Raw genomic sequence first — 24660 nt, forward strand, 5'->3', positions numbered from 1 at the left:
GTGAGGTTTGGAGATACAGGCTGAAAGCAAGACCACTGCTGGTTCTGACTTAATGGGGATTACAATCCAGTAAGGAAGTCAGCAATAACTATACAGAGAGTTGCCCGGTTGGCATTGCAATGAGTGCCAGGACTGAGAAATTCTAGTGCATGGGGGTCAGGAGACCCTTCCCCAAGGATGCCGGAAACGGCAGTTCAGGAACTGCCACTCAAGGATGAGCAGAGAAATATGAGCATGTGAACCGGGGAGAACCTGACTGCGTGGGGTCATGTGGAGTGGAGTGAGAAGGAGCTTGGCAAGTCATGCCAAGGTGAGCAAAGGGCAGTGCCAAAGATGGGTTTGGAGAGCTGAGCACACCCCGGCTCTGCAGAGCCTTGTAATTCAGACTTGTCACTCTCCAGCAGAAAGCCCTCCGAGGGGTTTGCCATTTTGCTTCACCACATGCCTTCAAAACCTCCAGCTTGTCTCTCCAGTTTGACCCACTCCCAGTCCCTTTGTTACTCTTTCCTGTGCCCGGGTTGCAGGTCAGACTGCCACCTTCCTTGTTCACCCAGTCTCCTTGCTCCGTTCTCATTCACGACACATGCGCCTGTTTCCTCCATTCGTGTGTGAGCTCCGAGAGGGCAGGCTGTTTCTGCCATGGGCACCAGCTTCCCACAATGAGAGGAGTGCCGGCGGCCCGTGGCAGATGCTTTCTTTGTTGAATGAAGGAAAGACTGCTAGGATTTTCATTTTAACATGAGAGATTGTAGTAGATGAGCGACTAGATTCGATTTTTTAAAGTTCACTTTCCACAACAAATAAATAATATGGGGGAAATAGGGAAGAGAGATGAAACTGCACATGAAAAACATGTTAACCAATGCAGGGTGAGGGCTTTGCTGGCAAAGTACTTATTTTGACAAAATGTGTTTCTTGAAAATAAGCATATGGGAACTCTGATAGGTAAAATACTATGATGTCCGGGGATTTATTTTAAATATTTGATGACCAGTTGATGCATAGGAGGGATATAAAGAACCAGCATGTTGGTAATTGTTCAGACTGGTGGATATATGGAGTGGGGTTCATTTTACTTTTCTCGGTGTATTTACGATTTTTTAAGTTGTTTCTTTTTAATTGCACTGTCTCAGGCTGGAAAGGAGTGGGAGAGGAAGAGCCACTGCGTCAGGGCACTGAGTTTCTATGACAGGTGATGGAAATCTTTGAGACAGGTGGCGTAGGTGTAGGCAGTTGCACACGATGAAAAGGATTAGTATAAGTGAGTTATACATGTAATGTACAACTGTTTTGAAATGGTACCTTTTATTATATATATTTTATCACAAAAAGTCATAGAGCCAGTTGTGACTCATGATTACTTAATGTGTTAGAGAGTAGAATTGCACAATAGGGGTTTCTTACCTTTTTTTTTTTTTTTCCAAAAAAGAAGCAGATCGCTAGACCTTTTCTTCTGTTTGACACCACTGGGTGGCCTTGAACCCTCAACCTAGTAATCGAGTGTTGAGCATGAAATATGCCAATGGCACAGAATTAAAAACAAACTAACTCAAAACAATGCTGTATCCTGGGCAGAGGACTTTGGAAGGATGGGAAGAGGGGAAAATAATTAATTCCAGGGCTAAAGATTGACTGTCATGGTCCAGGTGAGAGGTGGTGACATAGTGTGGACAGAGATTGTGGATTCCAGAGATATTTGGGAGGTGGAAACAGGGAGGTTTGCCCTTGAGGTATGTCTGGTAGGTGATTCCACTAGCCCTGGGCTGTCAACAGGCAGACAGGACTGAGTTCCAGAAAGGAAACTGATACACAGATCTAAGGGTCTTTGGAAAATTAACATAGCTTAAAGTAACAGAGGAGAGCCTGCACCTCGATCTTCCAACCCTTTGTTCCATGCTCTACCCACTAGTTGGGTATCACTTTCTTCCCTTTATTCACCACTATTCCACCCCTGGTTGGTGCAGACTTCTGTATTCGTGTGTCCAGACAAGTGACATCATATATGGTTCCTTGCCCGTGCTTGTGGAAATTATGACTCGGTGTCCTCAAAGAACATTTGTGTACCACTTCACTACCAAATAAAGGTTCTAGCTAAGTTTAAAAATCCTAAATGTCCTCAAATACATACCAATAGAGTTGTGGGTTTTTCTTTCCCACACTGTTTCCTAATCTAAAAGGAGCTCTAGTCCCGATGTTAGATCGGTCTTGTTGGTCAGATAAGTTATCAATTTGTCTGGTGTCTGACAAGTTCAAAGGCCACTGGTAAAAGATGAAGCAATCTGCTTTTGTAAATATTTACAGCCTCAGAACCTCTAGGGTTACCGGGATGGAATTGCCTCAATGGCAATGGGTTTGGTTTGTTTTTTTTTTTTCTAGTACTAATGGGCCGCTACCTACTTGTAACCGTTGTTAGCATTGTTCATATTCATTAGTTTCTCTTTATTGAATATCCAAGGTAAATTACAGTTCTCATGACATTTTCTTGCTCAGTATTTCAGTATGCAGTCCTGAGAAATGAGAACATTTTCCAGCATAACCACTATGCTATTTATTATCTCTCCTAATAAAATGAATAATACCCTATTACCAACTTAATGCTCAATATGTATGAAATTTCCTTAATATTCTAAAGCTAACTTCTAGAGTTGAAGATTTATTCAGATTGGGATCCAAAGAAAGACCACGCATTACAGTTGGCTATGTAGCCTCTTTAATCTTACACAGCATCCTCCCCTCTGTTCATGACTTCAGCTGATTTTAGGCATCACTGATTCAGATTAGCTCTTTGTTGTGTAATTTAATTTATTATTCCATCCCTCCCTGTATTTACTGAGCACTAGTAACTGAATCAAAAGTTTTGAAAATGTCTATGTCACCTATTTGTTTTTTTCTGAAAACATACTTTTATTTATAAATGACTTTTGGGATAGTAATACAATTGTTATTAAACATAATAACTTCCAAACTGACAAAGACAGTAAAAAGTTAGGTTTCTTCTCACCCGGCCTCCCAATTCTATAGCTCTCTCAGAGATGATCACTGAAACCAACCAACCAACCTGTGGTTAAAAATATATATGATAAAAAAATTATATATATGACAAAACATTTGCCAATTCAACATTTTTCACATGATTATGTTCATCATGCTGTGTAAGCATCACCACTCGCCTTTCCCAAATTACTCCATTGCCATTAACAGAAACACAAGGTCCCCTAAGCAATTCCCTCTTTAGCTTTTTCTCCTACCCCCAGCAGTAGTTCCTGTTCCATGTGTGATCATATAAGATCTGTCCTGTAGTAACTGACTCTTCACTCAGCATATTTTAAAAGTTCAGCTCTGTTATGGCTTGTATCAAGTCTTCATCTCTCTTTATGACTGAGCAGTATTTCATTGCATGCATGCACCATATCTTATCCATTCATCTATTAAGAGAGACAAGTTGTTTCCACTTTTTGACTTATTTCCAGTATTTTGGTGAAAAATACTGCAGCAAACATTCATATTCAAACTTCTATTTTTCCTGCCTTTACTTCATCAGTACATGTAAGTAAAAAAGTATGTCTACAAAATCATGGCAATATTATTAAGCTAAACTATCAAAATGCTGTTTATTCACTTATCTCCCATCGTAGTCAATCTATACACTTCTGAAGGCGGTATGACCATGTCTTTGATGTGCAACATGTCAAAATGGCAGTTCGGGCATTCTCAAGGACCTCAACTTGAGTTTGGGGAACAAAAAGATTCTGAAGGAGCAAATTCAGGCTGTAGGGTGATATGGTGCGTTTCCCAATGAAGTTCTCATAATACTCCCAAATTTCTTTTTGTAAATAAGCCAGAGTAGTCAGTCTGTATCCTTTCAGGAAACTATCAAATTTACACCTTTGGAGTCCCAAAACAGTCTCCCTCACCTTCTGAACTAAGCTCACTGCCTTATGTTGAATTGACTAGCAGGTTCCTTTGGAAACCACTGTTTTGATCAAACTTCTTTTTTACAGTACCTAACAAGATGAAGTTATTGCGAACACTTGTCCTTGCATTGGTCACATGGACATGTTTTGTTTGCTTGCTGTTGGAATAAACTTGCGTATCTATGAACGACAACCCTCAATAGCAATACTTTTGGACTATCCCTGTGTATCTAGAAGTAGAATTGAGAATCACGGGTTAGCTCTGAAGAAGCTTGATGGTCCTGTGGGCTAGGTATTGGGCCACTAGCCTCCAAAATTGGCAGTTCCAAACCACTAAGTACTGTGAGTGAGGAAAATTACATCGTCTGTCTGGGAAAGATTTACAGTCCCCATGTAGAGTTGCTATGAGTCGGAATCTCCTTGACTACCGTGGGTCTGGGGATATGGGAACTCTGAGAGCAGTGGTGATTCACCAATAGAATTCTTGTCTTTCATGCAGGAAACCTGAGTTTGATTCCCACCCAAGGCACTTCACACAACGCTACCTCTCATCTGTCAGTGGAAGCTTTGGTGGTTCTATGATACTGAACCAGGGTCTCCTGGGGCTTCAGACCAAGATAGTCTAGGGAAACAAGCTTGGTGACCGGCTTGTGATCATCAGTCAATGAAAGTCAAAGAAAGTCTGATGGATCACAAACGGCACACCTTCTTGTGCACGGGGTCATTCCGCAGCAAATTTGATTACTCTGTTTAATATTTTCATGAACTGTTCCCAAAGTGAATACACCTGCCTACAAGCAAGTGTGAGTCCTCCAATTTCTCCACATTATCAGTAACACTTGCGAGTCTCTATCCTTTTCAGTATAGGAGAAAGATGAGGCTCTCTACCTGCGTAAATATTTACAGCTTCAAAAACCTTACACAGCTTCCTCATGAGTACAAATGGACCCAGCAGTGGGTCTTAAGGATGGCCATCCTATTGGGTGTAAAGTGGCATCTCATAATGGTTTTGATTTGCATTTCCGATAATGAGGTTAAGTATCTTTTCACGTGTTTATTAGTCATTTGTATACCTTCATTAGGTAAATGTATTTGAATCCATTTTTAGTTGAGTTATTTGCCTTTTATTTCTAAGTAAGTTGAACATTGTAGTAAGAATATTTCATAAAGGAAACTGTATGTATAATATTGTATAACATCAAGTGCAAGTGCTATCTCTTTAGCTCGGCTAGCAATGCCAAGATTAATAGCTAGTATTAAGGTGAGGAGAACTCAGTAATGTCATTGTCAAATTATGTCCCTTTTCTGTGAGTAAGTTGCAGTGTATTATTTTGTAATTATGCATAGAATCATCTTGCCCATTAGCCTCTCACCTAGTTTCCATGAATGACCGTCACCTAAGTCAATTATTAACTCAGGGGTTGCAAACTGGTATTTAATTCTATTGTTTACTTGTTTCTATTAATGTTAATACATTTATTAGCTGTCATACTTCTGTAAAGGAGATCTTTTCTTTATTAATTAGGGCTTTGTGTCTTTCTGGAAAGTAAGCTAAATGCTTAATTTCCCTCCCAGGTTGCTGAGGTGGGGCACAGTTCTCCCAGGGTTTGAGGGATGACCAAGAGCATATCTTTCTCTGCTCCTCTTTCCCTGGTGTGGAATGCTAACAGACCTACTGCCTTTTCTTTGAAACAACCATCAACCATCGGTTACTAGTTAAAGACACCCCCCCCCCAACTATTTTAATTGTTGGAAAGCAGGTAGAACTATTCTGCCAAAAGGATGGGTAGTAACTGAAGCAAAGTACCTCATTGACTGGATTACGTTAAAAGCTTTGGCTTATCTCTAATCATTAGCCCTTTGATTGTCCCTCCTTTTTATTTGCTAATTCTTTTACTTTTCTTTGTCTGGTTCTAACAAGAGCCATTTCTCTGGCTCCATTGGGTTAATGAAAACATAACCGTAGCTTTATGATTTCGTAAGTAAGTCCTATGAATGGAAACTAATTTTCTGCTGGGAGAATGAAGATACTAATGGCTTCCTATTTAGGGTTAATGAGATAACAGTGAAAATGCTTCGTGACCTGTAAAGTGGTTAGCTCCCAAGTTCACCTCTGGGCTCTAGGCTGAAATTAAACAACCTACAACTAGATGGTGTCATGCACTTGGCTATTTACTACACCTCTTTATCAAGTTTTTTTCTTCCTACTTCCACGCAGTAATCTGTCTAAGGACCCCTGCTGGCACAGTGGTTAAAGACTAAGCTGTGTGAACTCCCCAGCTGCTTCCCAGGAGAACGATGCAGGAGTCCGCTTCGAGTCCGCTTCGGTTGAGATTTGTAGCCTAGAGAGAGGGTCGCCTTGGGTGGTAACTGACTACACGGTCTAGCTGACTGATCTTCATGAAGCTTTGTAGCTGCCATGAATTTTGCCTCCAACGTCCTCTCTAACTCGGGCGGGCAATTGTAAGAGAAAGAGGACGGGTTCTGGTCTCCAGAAGGTATCATGTGTTGCGGCTTGACATTAAGAGGTTTTTATCATCTTGTTGATTTCATGGGCGTGGAAAAAAAGGGGATGGCTGTTTTAAATGCCTGTTAAATTACATTTTTTAAAGTAGAAAGTCATAGTAAAAGGCTTCAAACTTAGCAGATACTCAGTAAATGTTTACTTTCTATTCGTTATTAAAACTAATTTTATTATGAATTGCTGAAAGTTTACCCAGCAGAGCAATTTTCCATCCAGTGCATTTACATTTAGTTCCATGTCTTTTTTCTATTCTAAATTTTTTAATCTGAAATTCCCACAGCTTACCACCCATGGAGTTCACTTTTTCAAGTTTAATGATCTTCCCAGCATTTATAAAACTAACCCATTTGTTTCTTATTTGCATCTATCTTGAGTATTTGCTAGACACATCTGTTTTGGAGAAGACTGTTTTCTGCCCGGAGGTTACTAAGAGTCTAATTTAAGTCTAAGAAGATGCCTATTGTTTCACTGTGTGCGTGTTGTCGTATAATAAATTGAACATGGAATTTTAATGTTCTGCACTTAGATTTTACCAGTGATTCAAGCTATCTATAACTTCACCTCCATGATTAAAATGAGATTGGAAGTGCTTTTAAAATGGGAACCGTATCCCTTTATGAGATGGGTACTCTCTACATCCTCTTGATATCAGTTAGGTTTTAGCAATTGTATAGAAGTAACTCGAGCTGTTGACCATGTGGTACTTGGCATTTTCATCTGGGAGTTTTTGTGATCCACATAATTGGTGTGTTACCCCTTATTGCAGCTGGGTAAAGAGCCCTGTCGTGTTCTTTGGGGTAAGTCCTGGTGGTGTAGTGGTTACGTGATGGGCTGCTAAGGGAATGGTCAGTGGTTCATACCCACTAGTGGCTTTGACCACTCCGCTTTGAATGAAACAAGCCCAGCAGAGCCCCCGGGAAGCTACCGTTTTGATTGAACTTTTCGTTTTTGAAGGTCATAATATTGGCCATGCTCACTCGCCTTGAGTCTGTTCTGACACCTGAGAGTACAACTGCCCCTTTGAGTTTCTAAGGCTGTACATCTTGACGGGAAGTTCTTTCTAAACCAAGGGCACTGTACAAATTGCTTCTAGGCTGTGTAACTTTTTTAAAAATATTAATTTAAACTACTAAATTTGCTTTCCTGAACACTTTGGCTCAATAATGCAGCCACGCCCATTCAGTGCTATGGACCTCCTGAATCCTTCCCTGTGGAAGGTTTGGAGTTGGGGAGCAAAGCAAGGGACAGCTGAAGAACAAAGAATTCGGGGACAATAAACTACAGACCCTCTGCTCCTGTCAGGATTTCAGTGCCAGTTTATATCATGTTATGTTAAGATGGAATCAACTCAACGGCGACTGGAAATATACATTAAAGCCGAGTGGCCTTCCTAGCTTAACTTTCAGATCAGTTACTTGCATTATCTATTTAATTTTTATTATGGAAATTACCAAGCATATGCAAAATCAGAGAAACTAATATAATGACTGCCAATACCCCATCATCCAGTTTTAAGAGAGTGGCGCATGGCAGTTTGGGTGTTAGTCCTGGCCAGCCTGGGTGTTGGGGAGGGCTGCTACAGGAACTTCCCTGGGGGTTCTGGAATTGCACACTGGTTCTGTGCCCCCCAGGTGTGTGTTAGGTCTTTTTCTTTGGACTCCTTGCCCTTTGACCATTGAATTGCTCAATGCATTTCCAAAAAATGTATCAGAACTTCACAGTTTTTAAAAGACTTTGTAAAATGAGACTCATGCTCAAATGTAATACTATCGGGAGCATTTAAGATGACCATTAATAGATGTATCTATATATATTTAATTTAATTGATTAAAACCATTTTAAAATCATTTTATTGGGGGTTCGTACAACTCATCAAAATCCATGCATACATCCATTGTGTCAAGCACATTTGTACATTTGTTGCCCTCATCATTCTCAAAACATTTTCTTTCTACTTGAGCCCTCGATATCACCTCATTTTCCTCCTCCCTCCCTTTCTCCCTCCCTCCCTCCCTCCCCAATCTCCTCTCCCTCATGAATCTTGCTAATTTATAAATTATTATTTTGTCATATCTTACACTGTCCGGCATCTCCCTTCACCCCTTTAATGTTGTCCACCCTCCTGGTATCGCCACTCTAACCACTGGTCCTGAAGGGACCATCTGTCCTGGATTCCCTGTGTCTCCAGTTCCTATCTGTACCAGTGTACTTCCACTGGTCTAGTTAGATTTGTAATGTACAATTGGGATCATGATAGTGGGCGGGAGGAAGCACTTAAGAACTAGAGGAATGTTTCATCGTTGCTACCCTGCACCTTGACTGGCTTGTCCCCTCCCCATGACCCTTCTCTAAGGGGGTGTCCAGTTGCCTATAGATGGACTTTGGGTCCCACTCCACACTTCCCCTTACTCACAATGATATGATTTTTTGTTCTCTGACACCTGATACCTGATCCCTTTGACACCTCATGATCACACAGGCTGGTGTGCTTCTTCCATGTGAGCTTTGTTGCTTCTGAGCTAGATGGTCGCTTGTTTACCTTCAAGCCTTTAAGACCCCAGACGCTGTACCTTTTGATAGCCGGGCATCATCAGCTATTATCATCACATTTGCTTATGCACCCATTTGTCTTCAGCGATAGTATTGGGAAGGTGAGCATCATGGAATGCCAGTTTAATAGAACAAAGTGTTCTTGCATTGAGGGAGTACTTGAGTGGAGGCCAAATGCCCATCTGCTACCTTAATACTACACCTATAAATAGGTGCACATAGATCTATTTCCCCATCGTCATATATAAACATATTTACATATGTACATGCCTGTATTTAGACCTCATAAATGCCCTTTGCCTCCTACTTCTTTCCTCTATTTCCTTTTACTTTCCTCTTGTCCCCTATCATGTTCAGCCTCCATTTGGGTTTCAGTAATTTCTCTCAGTTACACTGCCTTTGATCAGTTCTTATCAGGCCTCTTACACTCTCCTCTGATTTTGGATCACTTGTTTTTCCCTTGTCCTAGGTTTGGTTAACACCACTTCCTTTTCCCCACCTCCCCCTCTCCCACCCACCCCCAAGCCATTAGTCCCATTGTTTTCTCCTCCAGATTGTTTACCTAGTTTATCTTATCTAGATAGACCTGCAGAGATAATAATATGCACACACACAAACAAGACAAATCAACAAAAGAAAACAAAACAACAAAACCATGACAAAAAAAAGAAAAGCCTGTAAATAGTTCAAAGCCTGTTTGTTGACCTATAGGATTGTTTTCAGGTGGATTCACTTTTGTTAAGGTCTGCTTGACTGTCCTCTAGGTCACTGGTGTGGTTCTCTGGAAATAGTAAAACATGGCCTGGAGGTATGGTGTCTGACTTTTTCTGACTATACCAGGGGAAGGTGAGTCAAATTCTTCAACCCAAGACTGATTCCTTTAAGGTGAAGGTCATACATGCCTCCATCCTCAAACTTTCTTAACTTTCCCTTCCATGGCATTCTCTACTTGTGAGCTGGGTTCAATAATTCATTGCAAGGGTCTCTCTCTTACCACCAACTCAGTCTGAACTTTATTAGGGAAGTTAGCAGGTTACTATTAATAAGCAAAAAGGTTAAAGATATAGAGCAGAGCAGCCTTTTTTCAGCCATGGCTGCTGGGAGATATCTCTTGGCTACTTGGCCTCTCAGCCAAAGGATCCCTTGACCTCTGCCCTATTCCTACAGTGTCACAGAGCTTTTTTGGTACTGCTGATAAATGCCCATAGGGCATGATACTCCTATAGAAGCCTTACCCCAAGAACACTCAGCTGTAGCCAGTTAAGGGCCAGGAGGCACCCCAGTCCACAAACTCATTACTAGAGTGTGTTATTATGGGTACTTTAGAGAAACAAATCCACAGAAACTCATGTATAAGAGAAAGTTTTATATATAGGTTAAGTACGCATCAAGAAAACATCCCAACCTAGCACTGCCCAAACCCACAAATTCAACATTAACCCATATGTCCCACACCAGTCCACAAAGTTTTCCTCCATCTCACAAAACAGACCAATGATGCTGACTACAGGAGGAAAACTGAGTCAGTGAACGTGTAAGTAGCTCAGCGCTGGCAGGGGTCTCCACACTGCATCGGGGTAGGTCCATGCTGCTTCTCTTTGGGGATGTCTTCCAGCAGCCTTGCCAGCTGAAGCAGGGAACTGCTAAGGCAGCTGCACCCTGGTGCAACCACCACAAAGCAAGAGACCCAAGAACTCGAAAGGCGAGCCTCACTGAGCAATTTATCCCTCTGCCCTTCAATTAATTAATCCCACATGTGTTTATCGACCAGGTTGGCCCAATAAACTGACTAACTCATAGAGGAAGAGAGTGGGGTGGATAAGAAGGTGGTAAACTTCAACCACTTGCAATATGCCAAGAACCTAGTTTAAAAAAAGGTTGGTTCACTGTGGCGAAGCAGTCCATATTATTTTCCACTACCTATCTGTAAGTGTGTTGTACAGACATGCTTTGTGTTGTGCTTCATTTTTCTGAGCCTTACAGATAAGGAACTTCTTGCAAACCAAAGATCTGTGGCAACCATGGCTCCCAGCATATGCTCACTTTGTGTCTCTGACACAATTTTTGGTTATTCTCACAATATTTCAAGCATTTCATAATGCTATTCACAGTTAATTGATTACAGCACAGGATAAACATAACTTTTCTATGCACTGGTGTGGTTCAGTGAATTAATTGATAAGACTCTTTGAATCATTATCTTTAAGATCCTCATCAAATGACTTTTTCCTGCTCAGAAGGGGAAAGAAAAGGTAGGGGTAGAAACTGATAGAATTTAGTAGTTTAAGCTAATGTCAAAAAAAGTCACACAGCCTAGAAGCAATTTGTACAGTGCCCTGGGTTTAGAAGGAACTTCCCGTCAAGGTGTACAGCCTTAGAACCTCAAAGGGGCAGTTGTACTCTCCGGTGTCAGAACGGAGTCAAGGCGAGCGAGTAAGTGTCGCCAATATTAAGACTTTCAAAAACGAAAAGTTCAATCAGAACGGTAGCTTCCCGGGGGCTCTGCTGGGCTTGTTTCATTCAAAGCTGAGCGGGCAGCTCAGAAGATGTTGGCATTACCCTGACTGGCTCGTCTCTTCCCTGGGACCCATCTGAGAGGTTGTCCAATTGTCTACAGATGGGCTTTGTGTCTCCACTCCGTGTCCCCACCCCCCATTCACCTTGAGTATGGTTTTGTTCTGGGTCATAGATGCCTGGTACCTGATCCCATCGACACCTCATGATCACACCGGCTGGTGTGCTTCTTCCATGTGGGCTTTGTTGCCCAGCATATTTTTAATGTAATTTTTGTGGTAACATCCGGCGCCTCGGCTGATATTCGGTTGAGCTTATACTCTAGTATATACGGTATTGACTCACTGCGCTATCAGGGCTCTAGAAAAAGAATGCTGTGTTGTTAAATTGGGGATCATGTTCTTCTCACATTCCGTGCTATTGAACTTACTCCGAGTACTTGGTGATAACCCTTTGCGAGTGGGTTCCAGTCTTCACCGTATGCCCTTGGTTTCACACAGGTCACCACAAATGGCATCATCGCCATGAGCGAGCCCCCAGCAAAAGAGTCCCATCCGGGACTCTTCCCACCAACCTTTGGGGCCGTCGCACCTTTCCTGGCTGACTTGGACACCACAGACGGCCTCGGGAAGGTTTATTATCGGGAAGACTTCTCTCCTGCTGTCGCTCAAATGGCCACAGTGTGTATCCAGCGAGGGTTCCCAGAAGTCTCCTTCCAGGCCAGTAGTGTGGTGGTTGTCACTTGGGAATCTGTGGCCCCCTACCAAGGGCCCAACAGGAACCCTCCCCACGAAGGCAAGGTGAGTACTTATGCAGATGCAAGTGGTCTAGCAGATTGTTGTTACACCCTTTGGGCTTCTGGTTCTTGTTGCTTTGGTGCATATCAAATTTGTGTTACTGGTAGACATGAAATCCAAAGCAAATCTACTAGGTTGATTCTTTCCAGTTCAAAAATTCACAAATTCATAAATCTATGTGTCAATGATGATTAGCTATAGAGCAAGCACGTTTCTGAGAAGATTGCTACCTCGCAAGACTCGGCGTTGACGATAGTGTCCACTGTCTGTATTTGAAATGTATAACCCGACTTTTGGTGGTGAAGAGTGGGCAGGAGTAGTTTCTAATTAACAGAGACGTTATTAATATGAAACACCGGGCTTAAAATAACATTGTGGTCTTAAGGCATGTGAAGAACTGGTGACCAGGACCAGCCCTCTAGTTGAGGAGTTAGGGATTGTTTGCACAGGGGTGGCTGAGAAAGCAAGTGCTATCCCCAGTTAGGGTTGGAGTCCATCCATGTGGGCCCAGTGGAAAGGCTTATAGGTTTGCTGGGAGTTGACGTTAATTCAGTCAGTGGTAGTGGGAGGGTTGGTGGGGGAGTTGTTTCTTTGTTTTGAGAGCTTGGACTTGCCATTGAAGGAAGGGGACTCTTTGGATAGGTTGTGAAGCCATCATAGCCCTGAATTGATTTGAAGACGTGCCTCAGTTTTTCTTGGAAACATAATTTCTGTGCATTGTTGTTTAATTTTTACATAATTGCAGGATAGAAAGGAACATGAAAGTTACACAATCTTCTCAGCGGTAGTTGTTCCCACAGGGTTGGCCCCAGAAACCTAGTCCTAGGAGATAGTCCTCCTCAGAGAAAGGCCTCCTTGGGGACCCACTGCAGAGTCCTGCTGTAAAGAAATCTGCTTAATATTAAACCTAGCATTTTTATAACTTTTTAAACCTTACTTTCTCTCTCCTCACATAAAACAAATTGCCTCCCATGGAACATATTTTGGGAAAGCCTGTGTTGAGGCTTTATGCCATAAGTAGTTTTGCCTACTCTTACCTGTCTGTATGCCGTGATTGAAAAGCTGCCTAATATCTCAAAATGACTTTTCACTTACACGAGACGCAGCCAGTTCTGAGCTCTCCCTGTCTCTGTGCCTTAACCTCCTGTAACTCTGCATTGTATACGCTGAACAGCAGCTGTACCCAATTATTTACAATTCCCTGATCATGCTTCTTTTTTGTCTTGTTTTGTTTTAACCACAGTCTCTTGCAAATGCTAACTGCTCCACTGCTGATGTCCTTTCCGTGACCTCTGACTGAACTTGAATTCTGTGAGCTCATTCAGACTTGACCATGAGGCTTTGACCCAGTCCCACCTCCTCCTACGCCCATCCTCTTGAGGGACGGGACCCTTCCTCCTGCACCTCCTCTAGCTCTTTCTCTACATCCCTATATAGAATCCAGCTCTGCGGTTTGTAATGCTCGGTTCCTGAATCAGTTTTCTCAATATCTTCCCTAGTGCCAGGACCATGGAGTTTATTCACCGTCTCCGCAGAACTCAGGAAACTCACTGCCATTACGTTGATTCTGACTCAGAGCAACCCTACTGGCAGAGCATAATGGACTTTCTGGATTTCTGAGGCTGTACATCTTTCTGCAAGCAGAAAGCCTCTTCTTTCTCCTGGGAAACAGCTGGTTGTTAGCTGCCCAATCCATAGCACACTGTCCTCAGAGCCCCTTGCTTACAGGAAAGGTACTACCGTTTATGGGGTGCTTCCTCTGTGTCCCTTCGTAGGCTATCTTGTGTAGTCTTCATGACATTTTACAAAGCAGATTTATCTTCTTTTTATAGAAGCAAACCTTAAGGCTTACAGGGTAACATGTCTGAGGTCATACCACCAATCAAGAATAGAGCAAGAATTCGGATCTAGGTCTGTTGTCCTCCAATGCTCAGGGTGGTTTGTTTGTTTCCCTACGGTATATATGATTTAGGGGCTTGGTAAATATTTGCTGGATGATGTCTAGGGTTGAACATGCTAACATCCTTGGAAACAAATTGTAGAATAAGAATCCTCCAAGTTAAATGAGATTAGATCACTCTTTGGAGTTACGGTGATCTTAGAGTTACATGAGCTTCAGCTAGCTCGGTGGGTAGTACTTGGTCCTTGCTACCAGAGTACTTCTTTTACAATGAGATGGGTTTACTGCCATCTCTTTCTAGGACTTTCTTTGCGTGAATGTCTGGTGGACTTCACATTAAGGTCTTGAGATATTTTCCTGAGTAAGCGCATTTTAACTCATCTTTACAGAGAAACACATTCCAAGCTGTTCTGGCCTCCTCGGATTCCAGCTCCTATGCCATTTTCCTGTATCCAGAAGATGGTCTGCAGTTCTACACAACGTACTCCAAGAAGGACAAGCGCCAAGTCCCCGCTGTGGTTGCATTCAGCCAAGGCTTAGTGGGAATCCTATGGAGGAGCAACGGTCCTTACCAGACATTTGCAAATGACAGAGAATCGATTGAAAACTTGGTCAAGTATGCTTTCTTTGCTCTTCAATAAAATTTTCCCTGAGTAAGATTGATAATTTCTTAAGGATAATAGTGTGGGCATTATGGAGCATTACAAAAATCTTCCCACAGACTTAATCTCCCATCTAACCGTTACATTATATAGGACTCTTCCCCTGATAAACTCATGGTAGTATATTCATGGAATAAGCTAGTGTCCTGATCTTTAAATATCGTCCTTGAACATTTTCTACCATTCTCCTACTAAATGTTATGTGAGAAATGGATTGTTCAAACGTGTCATTCCATAAACCATGGACAAGAGCTCCCTTATCCGCCACCAACTGATGTTTTTCTTCCAACTGAAGCAGGCCTCTTTCATCTCAGTTTGAAAATTCAGGTAAAAGGAGGAGAACCCAAGACTGGTTTTTCAAAGATTGATATATTTCCTCTCTCCATATTCTGTTTTACAAAAATAGCTGCCCTCTCACTAACTTCTTATTGTCAAATCTAGAGGGGGAAATTCCAAGCTATGAGTATGATAACAGACTTGAGAAACAGTGAGTCATTATATAAGGGAGTTTCAACATGGTGGTGGGAAAGTTAAGTTAAAAGATAATGGAAGTTTTCCATGAGCTTTTTGAAGTACCCTCATACAATATGATAAAGTGATTCCACTACAAATAGCAAAATGTATTTAAATAACTCCACAACATAAAGAGAATAGTAAAATGATTAGGATGTACTGAGATTTTAGTACTTATTTTTGGTTTTGATGGAGTTTACTTAGTTTTATAGTGTGTAACTAAATTTTTTTTTTTGTGTAACTAAATTTTTACAATGACTGTGTACTGACTTTCTTGCAAGCGCAATTGACTGTCATGAGTACTACAAAAACAGTCACCTACACCACTGTCATTGTCTGAGTCTAAAGCGGGAGGTTGGTATCCTATTTCTGTAATATTGTCTTCACTCTTCATTGTCCATCCCACTCTAACGTTGTTCAGTTCTCACAAAAGATCCATTCTGAGTAACCGGCACGCCCTGTGTTCTGTATCATGTGATCTAGTCATTTAATATCATTTCTAATAGGAAGAATGTCTTCCAATCACAGATGAAGAACAGCAAGAAGGTAGAGCAAAAGGTTGAAATTCGGGTCATTGTGTTGTGTTTGATAATCAAATGGGCTCAAGGCTTGTGAGGATGGTGCAGGACCGGGCAGTGCTGTATTCTGTTATGCGTGGGTTGCTAAGGGTCAGGGCTGATTCAATGGTGTCTACCATCAACATCTTTGAGCACTTACAGGGAAACAGAGCTCTCCAAGATCCTTCAGTCAATGGATATACTGCCATGGAGAAAGAATAGTCAAAAGATTGTTTATATGATAGGGCTTGATGAGTACAAATAGAATTTTAGGGCAGCGCAAGGGCTGGCCCATTTGGATACATCATCACAGAGCAGCTGAGGAAGGTCTGTCTCAGCACATGACCTCATCTGGAGTCCTTTCTGTAGGGAAGTAGGCAATTGGTTTCATACAGTCACAGATACTACAAACGTGGATGTCCCAACAGGGCTGGGGGGAAGGGTTGTAGTTTGTTGGCTTTATTTCCAGGATGCCTGTCTTTCTCTCCTAGGAGGAGCAACTCGGGGCAGAAGGGTGTCTGGGTGTTTGAGATTGGAAGTCCAGCCACGAGCAATGGGGTGGTACCTGCTGCTGTGTACCATGCCCTTGATGAGGAGGCAGAGTATGAAGAAGATGAAGACTATGACCTGGGAACAAGAGTGGATGTGGTGTACGTGGCTGCCACCACCGTCCCCAACGAGCCTCTGGAAAGGAGAGACGCAGACACCTATGATTTACCAAGTGTCCTCTCTCCACAACACACAGCAAATGAGAGGCCCCATGAACAGCCCATAGTGAAGGCCAGGTCCTTCCAATTCCCAGTGGAAAGGGTTTCCCAGCAGCACCCACAGGTGATAGATGTGGATGAAGTCGAGGAAACAGGCGTTGGTAAGGCCTTTTCATTTGCATTTGATACGTAATCAGACACCTTGACTTTTTTTCAACCAGGAGTGTTATTGGAAGGAATGCCAGTTGTGTACCGATACAGTGATTTTTTTAAGGACGAGAACCTAGGATGGTTGGGGCTGAATTTTTGCTGTCATGGAACCTTGATTTATAGGCCTGACGGTGTCAAAGAATCCAAATAATCGTTTTGTGCTAGGTTGTGCTTATGGAGACCGATGAGCGTGTCTTCTTTCCCAGGAGTCTGTTCTGTTTGTTTTGCAAGGGGAGAAGTGCTTTAGCAATATTTTATAAGTCAGATGTTCTTATTTGTGTCTTCTAACATCAGAAATAGTTGCGTGCACCTGAAAAAACATTGCAGCAGTTTCTTGGGCTGAAAAAGCAGCTTATCTTTGACATTCATTTCCTCTCGGCTTTGGAATTACAACGGCTGATTGTTTTTCCTCTCAGGTCCTATCAGTTTCTGAGTTGGTTGTGAGGATAAAGAATACAAAATACCTGGCTTCCCTTTAAATTTCGTTTTACAGTTTAATCCCTTCTTGTCAAGCTATTCTATGAGGTTTTGGCTAACACACAGCACTACCAGGGCTGCTGCTATTGCTGTAGAAGCATCTCTGGAATTCTCATTTCATCAGCAAGCACTGAAAATAGGGCCAGCTCAACTCCAACAACTTATGACTATGTAGTATTTGATATTAGCAAAAGCCTAGATTTGAACACAAAATGTGTCTAAAATAGATGCTTTTCCACTCTTTATTTAGTTTTTGCCATTGTTTTTATTAAGATCGGTAGATGACAGTGCATTTTATTCATGTTCGTCCATCGATATGCAGGCCATAATGGACCGATGCACTTAAGCAATCAGTGATATCACATGTGTGTTTATAGGAAGGTTCAAGTCTTCTCTGCTCCAAAAACTGTGCTTACAGGAGGCATTGCATATTCCCTTTTGAATATGTAATATCAGTATATCCAAACTTGCACTGGTATCTTCACTCATAACAGTAGATTACAAATTACATTTCTATCCCCTTCTATGCTTTTGAACTATATCCCATTTGCTATGGATTACTACATTTAATGAGCTAGTTCATAATTCTAATAAGATGAACCTAGGAGGTCAGAGAAATTATTTTCGTTCAGGGGATGAAAGACTTTTGGACCAGGTAAGATTACGAAGTTGTTACCAGTCGGCTTTTGCATATATGAGTAAGAACTTCTGAGTTATCTCTTGGGAGGAATGTGGACAAAAGCTTTAAAAATATATATTTTAGGTGGAGGGGGGAACGGGGAGGGGGGAGAGAAAAAGAGGACTTGATGCAAAGGGCTTAAGTGGAGAGCAAATGCTTTGAAAATGATGAGGGCAAAGAATGTACGGATGTGCTTTATACAATTGATGTATATATGGATTGTGATGAGTTGTATGAGTCCCTAATAAAATGTGTGTGTGTGTGTGTGTGTGTGTGTGTGTATATATATATATATATATATATATATATATTAGGATGACCCTTGGATTTTGGACTATATTCATAAGTTTAAGGCATTGAACTATATTCAATGAGTGCCATCTTAAATTTTGTTTCTGTTATACATCTCAAGATTGATACTGAATGGCATTAACCACACATTGATACAGCAGTACATTAAGTTATAGAAATTTTTAATAATTCATGCTCGTGCTATCTCAATCTGCTTGTAGACCCACTTGGCTGGGTTGTCTGAGTCATTATAATTGCAGTATTATGTAAGTAACTACTTACATTGGCGAGTCTATGATAAGTCCCTTATCCTTGGACTTACCTGATAGAAGTCTGGCTTCCTGTGGGCCTACCTTGTTCTTGTGTAAGTTCTCTGCAGTTGAGTGAGACCTCACAGCCGTGTTATTATCTGATCAGTTTTCAGCTACAATACTGACTCCCGGCAGACATGTGCCAACAACAGGTACCAGTGCTCCATCCACGCAGAGTGCAGGGACTATCCTACTGGGTTCTGTTGCCACTGTGTGGCTGGCTATACAGGCAATGGCAAGCAATGTGTCGCTGAAGGTAAGTGGCCCTTTTTTTTTTTAATATCAAATATTTGTAGGGAGGAGGTGGAGGGGACGGAATTTTTGTTTAGCGTTTGTTTCTAAAGGCCCCTTTGGGTCCGGAGATGGGTAGTATTTTAGTACATGTCTCATCGCTCGTTCTCCAGTCTTTCCCGCACTTCACTAGGGATAGCCATCCTGAAATCTTCATTTTCTAGGGATCATGCTTTCTCTCTGTCTATGAGGTGACAGCTACTTGGAGCTCATCTTGGAAACTTAGTACAAGGCTGCAGGATTGAAATTTTAAAACCTGGATTAGGGGTTTTTTACTAATGGGAATGCTTCTCCTATTGCCAGTTTCTTGCAGTTGAATTTTGCTTTTGCCGTTAAGTTGTCTAAATCTTGATTAATATTTTCATCGAATCTTAATGCCTGTTAAACCCTGGCAGTGCCACAGATGCTGTATTGGACGAGAGATTATAGTGGACAAAGTTTATCTGGTCATCTTTCTCCTCGTGTCCCTGAAATCATAGGGTAGCACCTGAATCTAGAGCCCCGAAACTTCTGGGGCTAGGCCCCCAAATGGATTCAACTATGAGACTGTTTCACTTCTGAACACTGCCCACAAAAGGACCAAATAGTCCTGATGCGCCCAGATGATCAGAAGAAAACTTTGTGCAAGTCTGGAGAATTCCATTTTTACTTGGAGAGTTAGACCTATGAGGGAAAAGACACCCCAAATCCCAACCCAGTTGCCATCAAGTTGATTTTGACTCCTGACAACCTCGTGTGTGTCAGTGGAACTGTGCCCCACCAGGTTTTCATTGCTGAGCTGTTATTAGATTAACAGCCATTTCTTCTGACAGTGGGCCTGTTTGAACACCAATCTTTTAGTTCGTAGGCAAATAATTAACTGTTTGTGCCACCCAGCGACTCTGCCTTAGAAGGATCTGAAGCTGTAAATAAGAATTTAAACCAAACCAGAACAAACCAAAAGGAGCCCCTGAACCCCCAGTCACACACACACTGATAATTTGTGCCCTCAAATGCCAACAAGTTGCCTCACTGTATCACAGGAAATTTTTCTTGGGAGTTCAATGGGAAACCACAATTGCTCTGCAAAATTGGACAAAAGTAAAATTCAGCTGGAAGGATGCCTGGCATTTTTTCAGGTCCCCTGTCATCACTATAGTTGAATCAGGTATAATTTTAATTTGCTTTTTGAAAAAGTTGGGGTTTTTTTCCTGGATCAAATTTAGAGAAGGCGATGTTTTGTTTTGTTTTAATGCTACCTTCATCAAGGAAAAAAAAATGAGTATAACTTTGCTATTAACTTTTTGGGATGTTCCAAATTTCTTTAAATGTGGGCTCTATTTTCTTTACCAATCCCAGCACTCCAACGATGGCATGCTTTTGCCTTCCTGTTGTAGACTTGGCTGGCGTGCCTTGCTCACCCTGGGAGAAGCTTCCACAAGCCACAATGAAAGCTTTTTTCTTTTCTTTTTTAGTTTGATAGTTTATTTAGCCCAGCATACCCCAAACATCCTTTCAACCTTAATTGTAGACAACTGAGATATTTTACATGTTTTTTGGGTACTAGACCTTTGAAATCCAATGGATATTTACCAGCCAAACAAATTCTGACTCCTAGTGAAAGGGAGGGTGAAGTCTTAAAACCAAGCGCCTGTTGCCATTGAGTCAGTCGATCCCCAGCCAAGGCGACCCCAATCGTCACCAAGTGGAATTGTGCTCCATAGGGTTTTCTTCGTCGCAATCTTTTTAAATTTCTTTTACTTTTAATAAATCATTTTATTGAGACTCATACAACTCTTATCACAATCCATACATACATCAATTGAGTAAAGCACCCTTATACATTCGTTGCCCTCGTCATTCTCAAAATTTGCCATCCACTTGGGTTCCTGAAATCAGCTCATTTTCCTTTTTTCCCTCCCCCTCCCTCCACACTCCCCGCTCCCTCACAAACCCTTAATAACTTATAAACTATTACTCTATCCTATCTTATACTGCCCGTCATTTCCCCTCACCCACTTTCCTGTTGCCCATCCCCCAGAGAGGAGGTTCCCCCTTTCTACACCCCCTTCCCTCCCGGTGTCGCCACTCTCACTGCTGGCCCTGAGGGGTTCATCCGTCCTAGATTCCCTGTGATTCCAGATCCCTATGGCACTGCATGCATCCTCTGATCTAACCAGGTCTGCAAGGTAGAATTAGGATCATGATAATTGGGGGGGAAGAAGCGTTCAAGATCTAGAGAAGGTTTTGAGTTTCATTGTTGCTACACTGAACCCTGAATGACTCATCTCCTCCCCACTACCCCTCTGCAAGGGATGTCCAGTTGTCTACAGATGGGCATTGGGTCCCCATCACGCACTCCCCTCATTCACGATGATATGATTTTTTTACCCCCCGCCTTTGTTGTTTGAAACCTGGTCCCCTCTGTCCTTCATGATCACACATGTTGGTGTGCTGCTTCCATGTGGGCTTTGTTGCTTCTGGGCTAGATGGCCGCTTGTTTGCTTTCAAGTCCCCAGATGCTATATCTCTCAATAGCCGGGCACCATCAGCCTTCTTCACATTTACTTATGCACACATTTGTCTTCAGCGTTTACGTGGGGAAGGTGATCACACAATGATGGTTTTTGTTCTTTGGTGTCTGCTATCTGATCCCTTCAACACCTCGTGTTCACTTAGGCTTGTGTGCTTCTTCTCTGTGGGCCTTGTTGCTTCCGAGCTAGATGACTGCTTGTTTGCCTTCAAGCCTTTCAGACCCCAGACGCTATATCTTTTTGATAGCTGGGCACCATCAGCTTTCTTCACCACGTTTGCTTATGCCCATGTCTGTCTTCAGTGATCATGTCGGGAAGGTGGGTATCATGGAATGACCGTTTAGCTGAGCAAGGTGCTCGTGTACTGAGGGAGTGCACACGAGGAGGCCCAATTTCCACCTGCTACCCTACTACTGAACCTATAAATATATGCACATAGGTCTATTTCTCCCATAATCATAAATATATTTACATATGTACATGTCTGTATTTAGGCTTCTATGTATGCCCTTTGCCTCCTACTCCTTTCCTCTATTTCCTTACGCTTTCCTCCTGTTCCACTACCATGTTCAGTCTTCATTCTGGTTTCAGTAAATCCTCTCAGTTATCTTGCCCTTGGTCACTCCCTACCAGTTCTCCCATCCCATCCCTCCACTGGTTTTGAACCACTCATTTTTCCCTCGTCCCTGGGTTGGCCAACACCTCCTCCCATCCTCTACCTCCCACACTCTCATGTCCCTCTGGGACCGTTGGTCCCGTTATTTTCTTCTCACATTGTTTGTCCAGCCTATCTTTATCTAGGTGGACCTGCAGATATAGTAATGTGTGCATTAAAATGCAGATGGCTTTTACAGCACCCAAGTGGCACATAAAAGCATGGTGTCACAGCAGCCACACCGACACAAAAACCTTTTTTTTAATTAAAAACCGTGGTTCTCAACCTGTGGGTCGCGACCCCTTCGGTGGGTCTAACGACCCTTTCACAGGGGTCGCCCGATTCAGAACGGTAGCAACATTACAGAAAAGAAGTAGCAACAAAAATAATTTTATGGTTGAGAAACACACGGTTGCAGCATTACGAAGGCTGAGAACCGCTGCTTTAAAGCCACCTGATTAGCTCGTTGCATGCCAAACATCAGAGCTCACAATGCCGAGCCGTTTATGTTTGGCAGCAAGTTTAATATAGCAAACTGTTTGGCTCAAATTTTGACATTATACACACACCCAGAATAGCTTTGTGATTAAAATATTTGTTGGATTCTTACTGCGTTTGAAAGATGTATCTAGCTCAAGAGTTGAGTGGAAAGAAATTTGTTTCATTTTCTGAACTTGGCTTTCCTGCGTGTTTCTGTAATTGCTCCTGGGATGCTTCTCCTAATGGTTTTTGTGGATAGTTTGCTAACTTCACAGCCCTCCCTGGTGTGATGCCACAGTCGACTGCAGGATTACGCTGCCTGCCACGTACGCTCTGGCTTGCCGGTGGCCCTCTTTGGGCAGCTTAGACATTTGAATAGTCGTTAACAATGCCCACATGTGAGCCTGTTTCTTCTTCAAATTTTCTACTCGTGGCCTCTTTTCAAGACAGAAACTTAGCACACTGGCAATCGCGGCCCTGCAAAGAAGATGCTGTGCTGATTTTGAAATAATTTTTGGTCATTGTGTATTCATAAGCTTTTGACTTTTTGCACGACCACAGCATTCAGCTGCCTGACCCTATTTAATAGACGTCGGGTCCCAGCAGTACTTCTAGAGGTGAGCAGTGCCGCCCTTGGGGATGCTGAAGTGATTCTGGGGGCCTGAAGAAGCAGACACCTACACTTTATCATGATAAATGAGAAGAGAGAAAGTTGTGCAGGAGTGAGTCTTGCTTGAATGTAAATCAATACTCATGGACATGGCCATCAAAGATCAAGCAACGCATTCCATTGGGTAAAACTCCTACCCCAGATTTCTTTACAGCGTTGAAGAGCAGGAATGTGACTTTGAGGACTAAGGTCCACCTGACCCAAGCCATGGTGTTTTCTATCATCTCATATACATATAAAGGTTGGACATTGAATAAGGAAGACTAAAGAAAAGTTGATGCTACAGATGAGCCAGGCAGGGTGTCGTGTAGCACCAATGAAACATACAACTTTTCTCTAATTCTTTAATGCTCTCCACCCCCACCCTCCACTATCATGATTTCTATTCTACCTTACAAATCTGGCTAGACCAGAGCGTGTACATGGGTACAGATAAGAGCTGGAAACACAGGAAATTCAGGACAGATACCCACCCACCCACCCGCAGTACCAGTAATGAAAGTTGCCATACCATGAGGGTAATGGGAAGGTGGAAGGAGAAAGGGGGAACTGATTACAATGATCTCCCTATAACTCCCTCCCAGGGGGATGGACAACAGAAAAGTGGGTGAAGGGAGACATTGGTCAGTGTAAGACATGAGAAAATAATAATAATTTATAAATTATCAAGGGTTCGTGAGGAAGGGAGGTGGTGGAGGAAGGGGGAAATGAAGAGCTGATACCAAGGGCTAAAGTAGAAAGTGTTTTGAAAAGGATGATGGCAACAAATGTGCTTGACACAATGAATGGATGGATGGGTTGTGATAAGAGTTGTACGAGCCCCCAATAAGATGATTACAAAAAGAAAGGAAGAAAAGTTGAGGCACTGGAATTGTGGTGCTGGCAAAGAAGACTGAAGGGACCGTGGACTGCCAATAGAACAAATGACCACAAAGCTTCTTAGACGCGTGGATGGCAACCCGTCATCTCATGTACTTTGGAGATGTTATTAGGAGACACCGGTCCCTTGACAAGGATATCATTCTTGGTAAAGTAGAAGGGCTGCAAGAAAAGGAGGAAGACCCTCAATCAGATGAATTGATACAATAAATCCAAACAGGAACACTCGTGAGGAGGGTGCACTGTATATACAGTGTCTCCTTCACTTGTGTGTAGGGTCACAGTGAGTTGGGACTGAACTAATGTATCCTGTCTGGTTTGTCACTTTACCCTACTGTGGTGGCTCATGTGTGGCTGTGATGCTGGGTCACAGTGAGTTGGGACTGAACTAATGTATCCCGTCTGGTCTGTCACTTTACCCTACTGTGGTGGCTCGCGTGTGGCTGTGACGCTGGAAGCTATGCCACTGATACTTCAATGCCAGCAGGTCCCCCACAGTGAACAGGTGTCACCAGAGCTTCCAGACAAAGAATAGACTATGAAGAAGGAATAAACTGTCCACTTTG

The 24660-nt window shown here is 42.4% G+C and overlaps 1 protein-coding gene across 1 annotated transcript in view; it reads left to right on the top strand.

Moving 5' to 3' along the window:
- The window catches only part of NID1 (nidogen 1), a 104074-nt gene that overhangs the window by 11988 nt on the left and 67426 nt on the right, over positions 1–24660 (top strand). Inside the window, exons 2-5 of the mRNA XM_075532170.1 lie at positions 12003–12302; positions 14589–14815; positions 16423–16799; positions 18713–18862. Coding sequence (XP_075388285.1) covers positions 12003–12302; positions 14589–14815; positions 16423–16799; positions 18713–18862 — 1054 coding nt within the window. The remainder of the gene's footprint in view (positions 1–12002; positions 12303–14588; positions 14816–16422; positions 16800–18712; positions 18863–24660) is intronic.

The sequence above is a fragment of the Tenrec ecaudatus genome, chromosome 1, assembly GCF_050624435.1.
Source record: "Tenrec ecaudatus isolate mTenEca1 chromosome 1, mTenEca1.hap1, whole genome shotgun sequence".
In the NCBI taxonomy this organism is placed as follows: domain Eukaryota; kingdom Metazoa; phylum Chordata; class Mammalia; order Afrosoricida; family Tenrecidae; genus Tenrec; species Tenrec ecaudatus.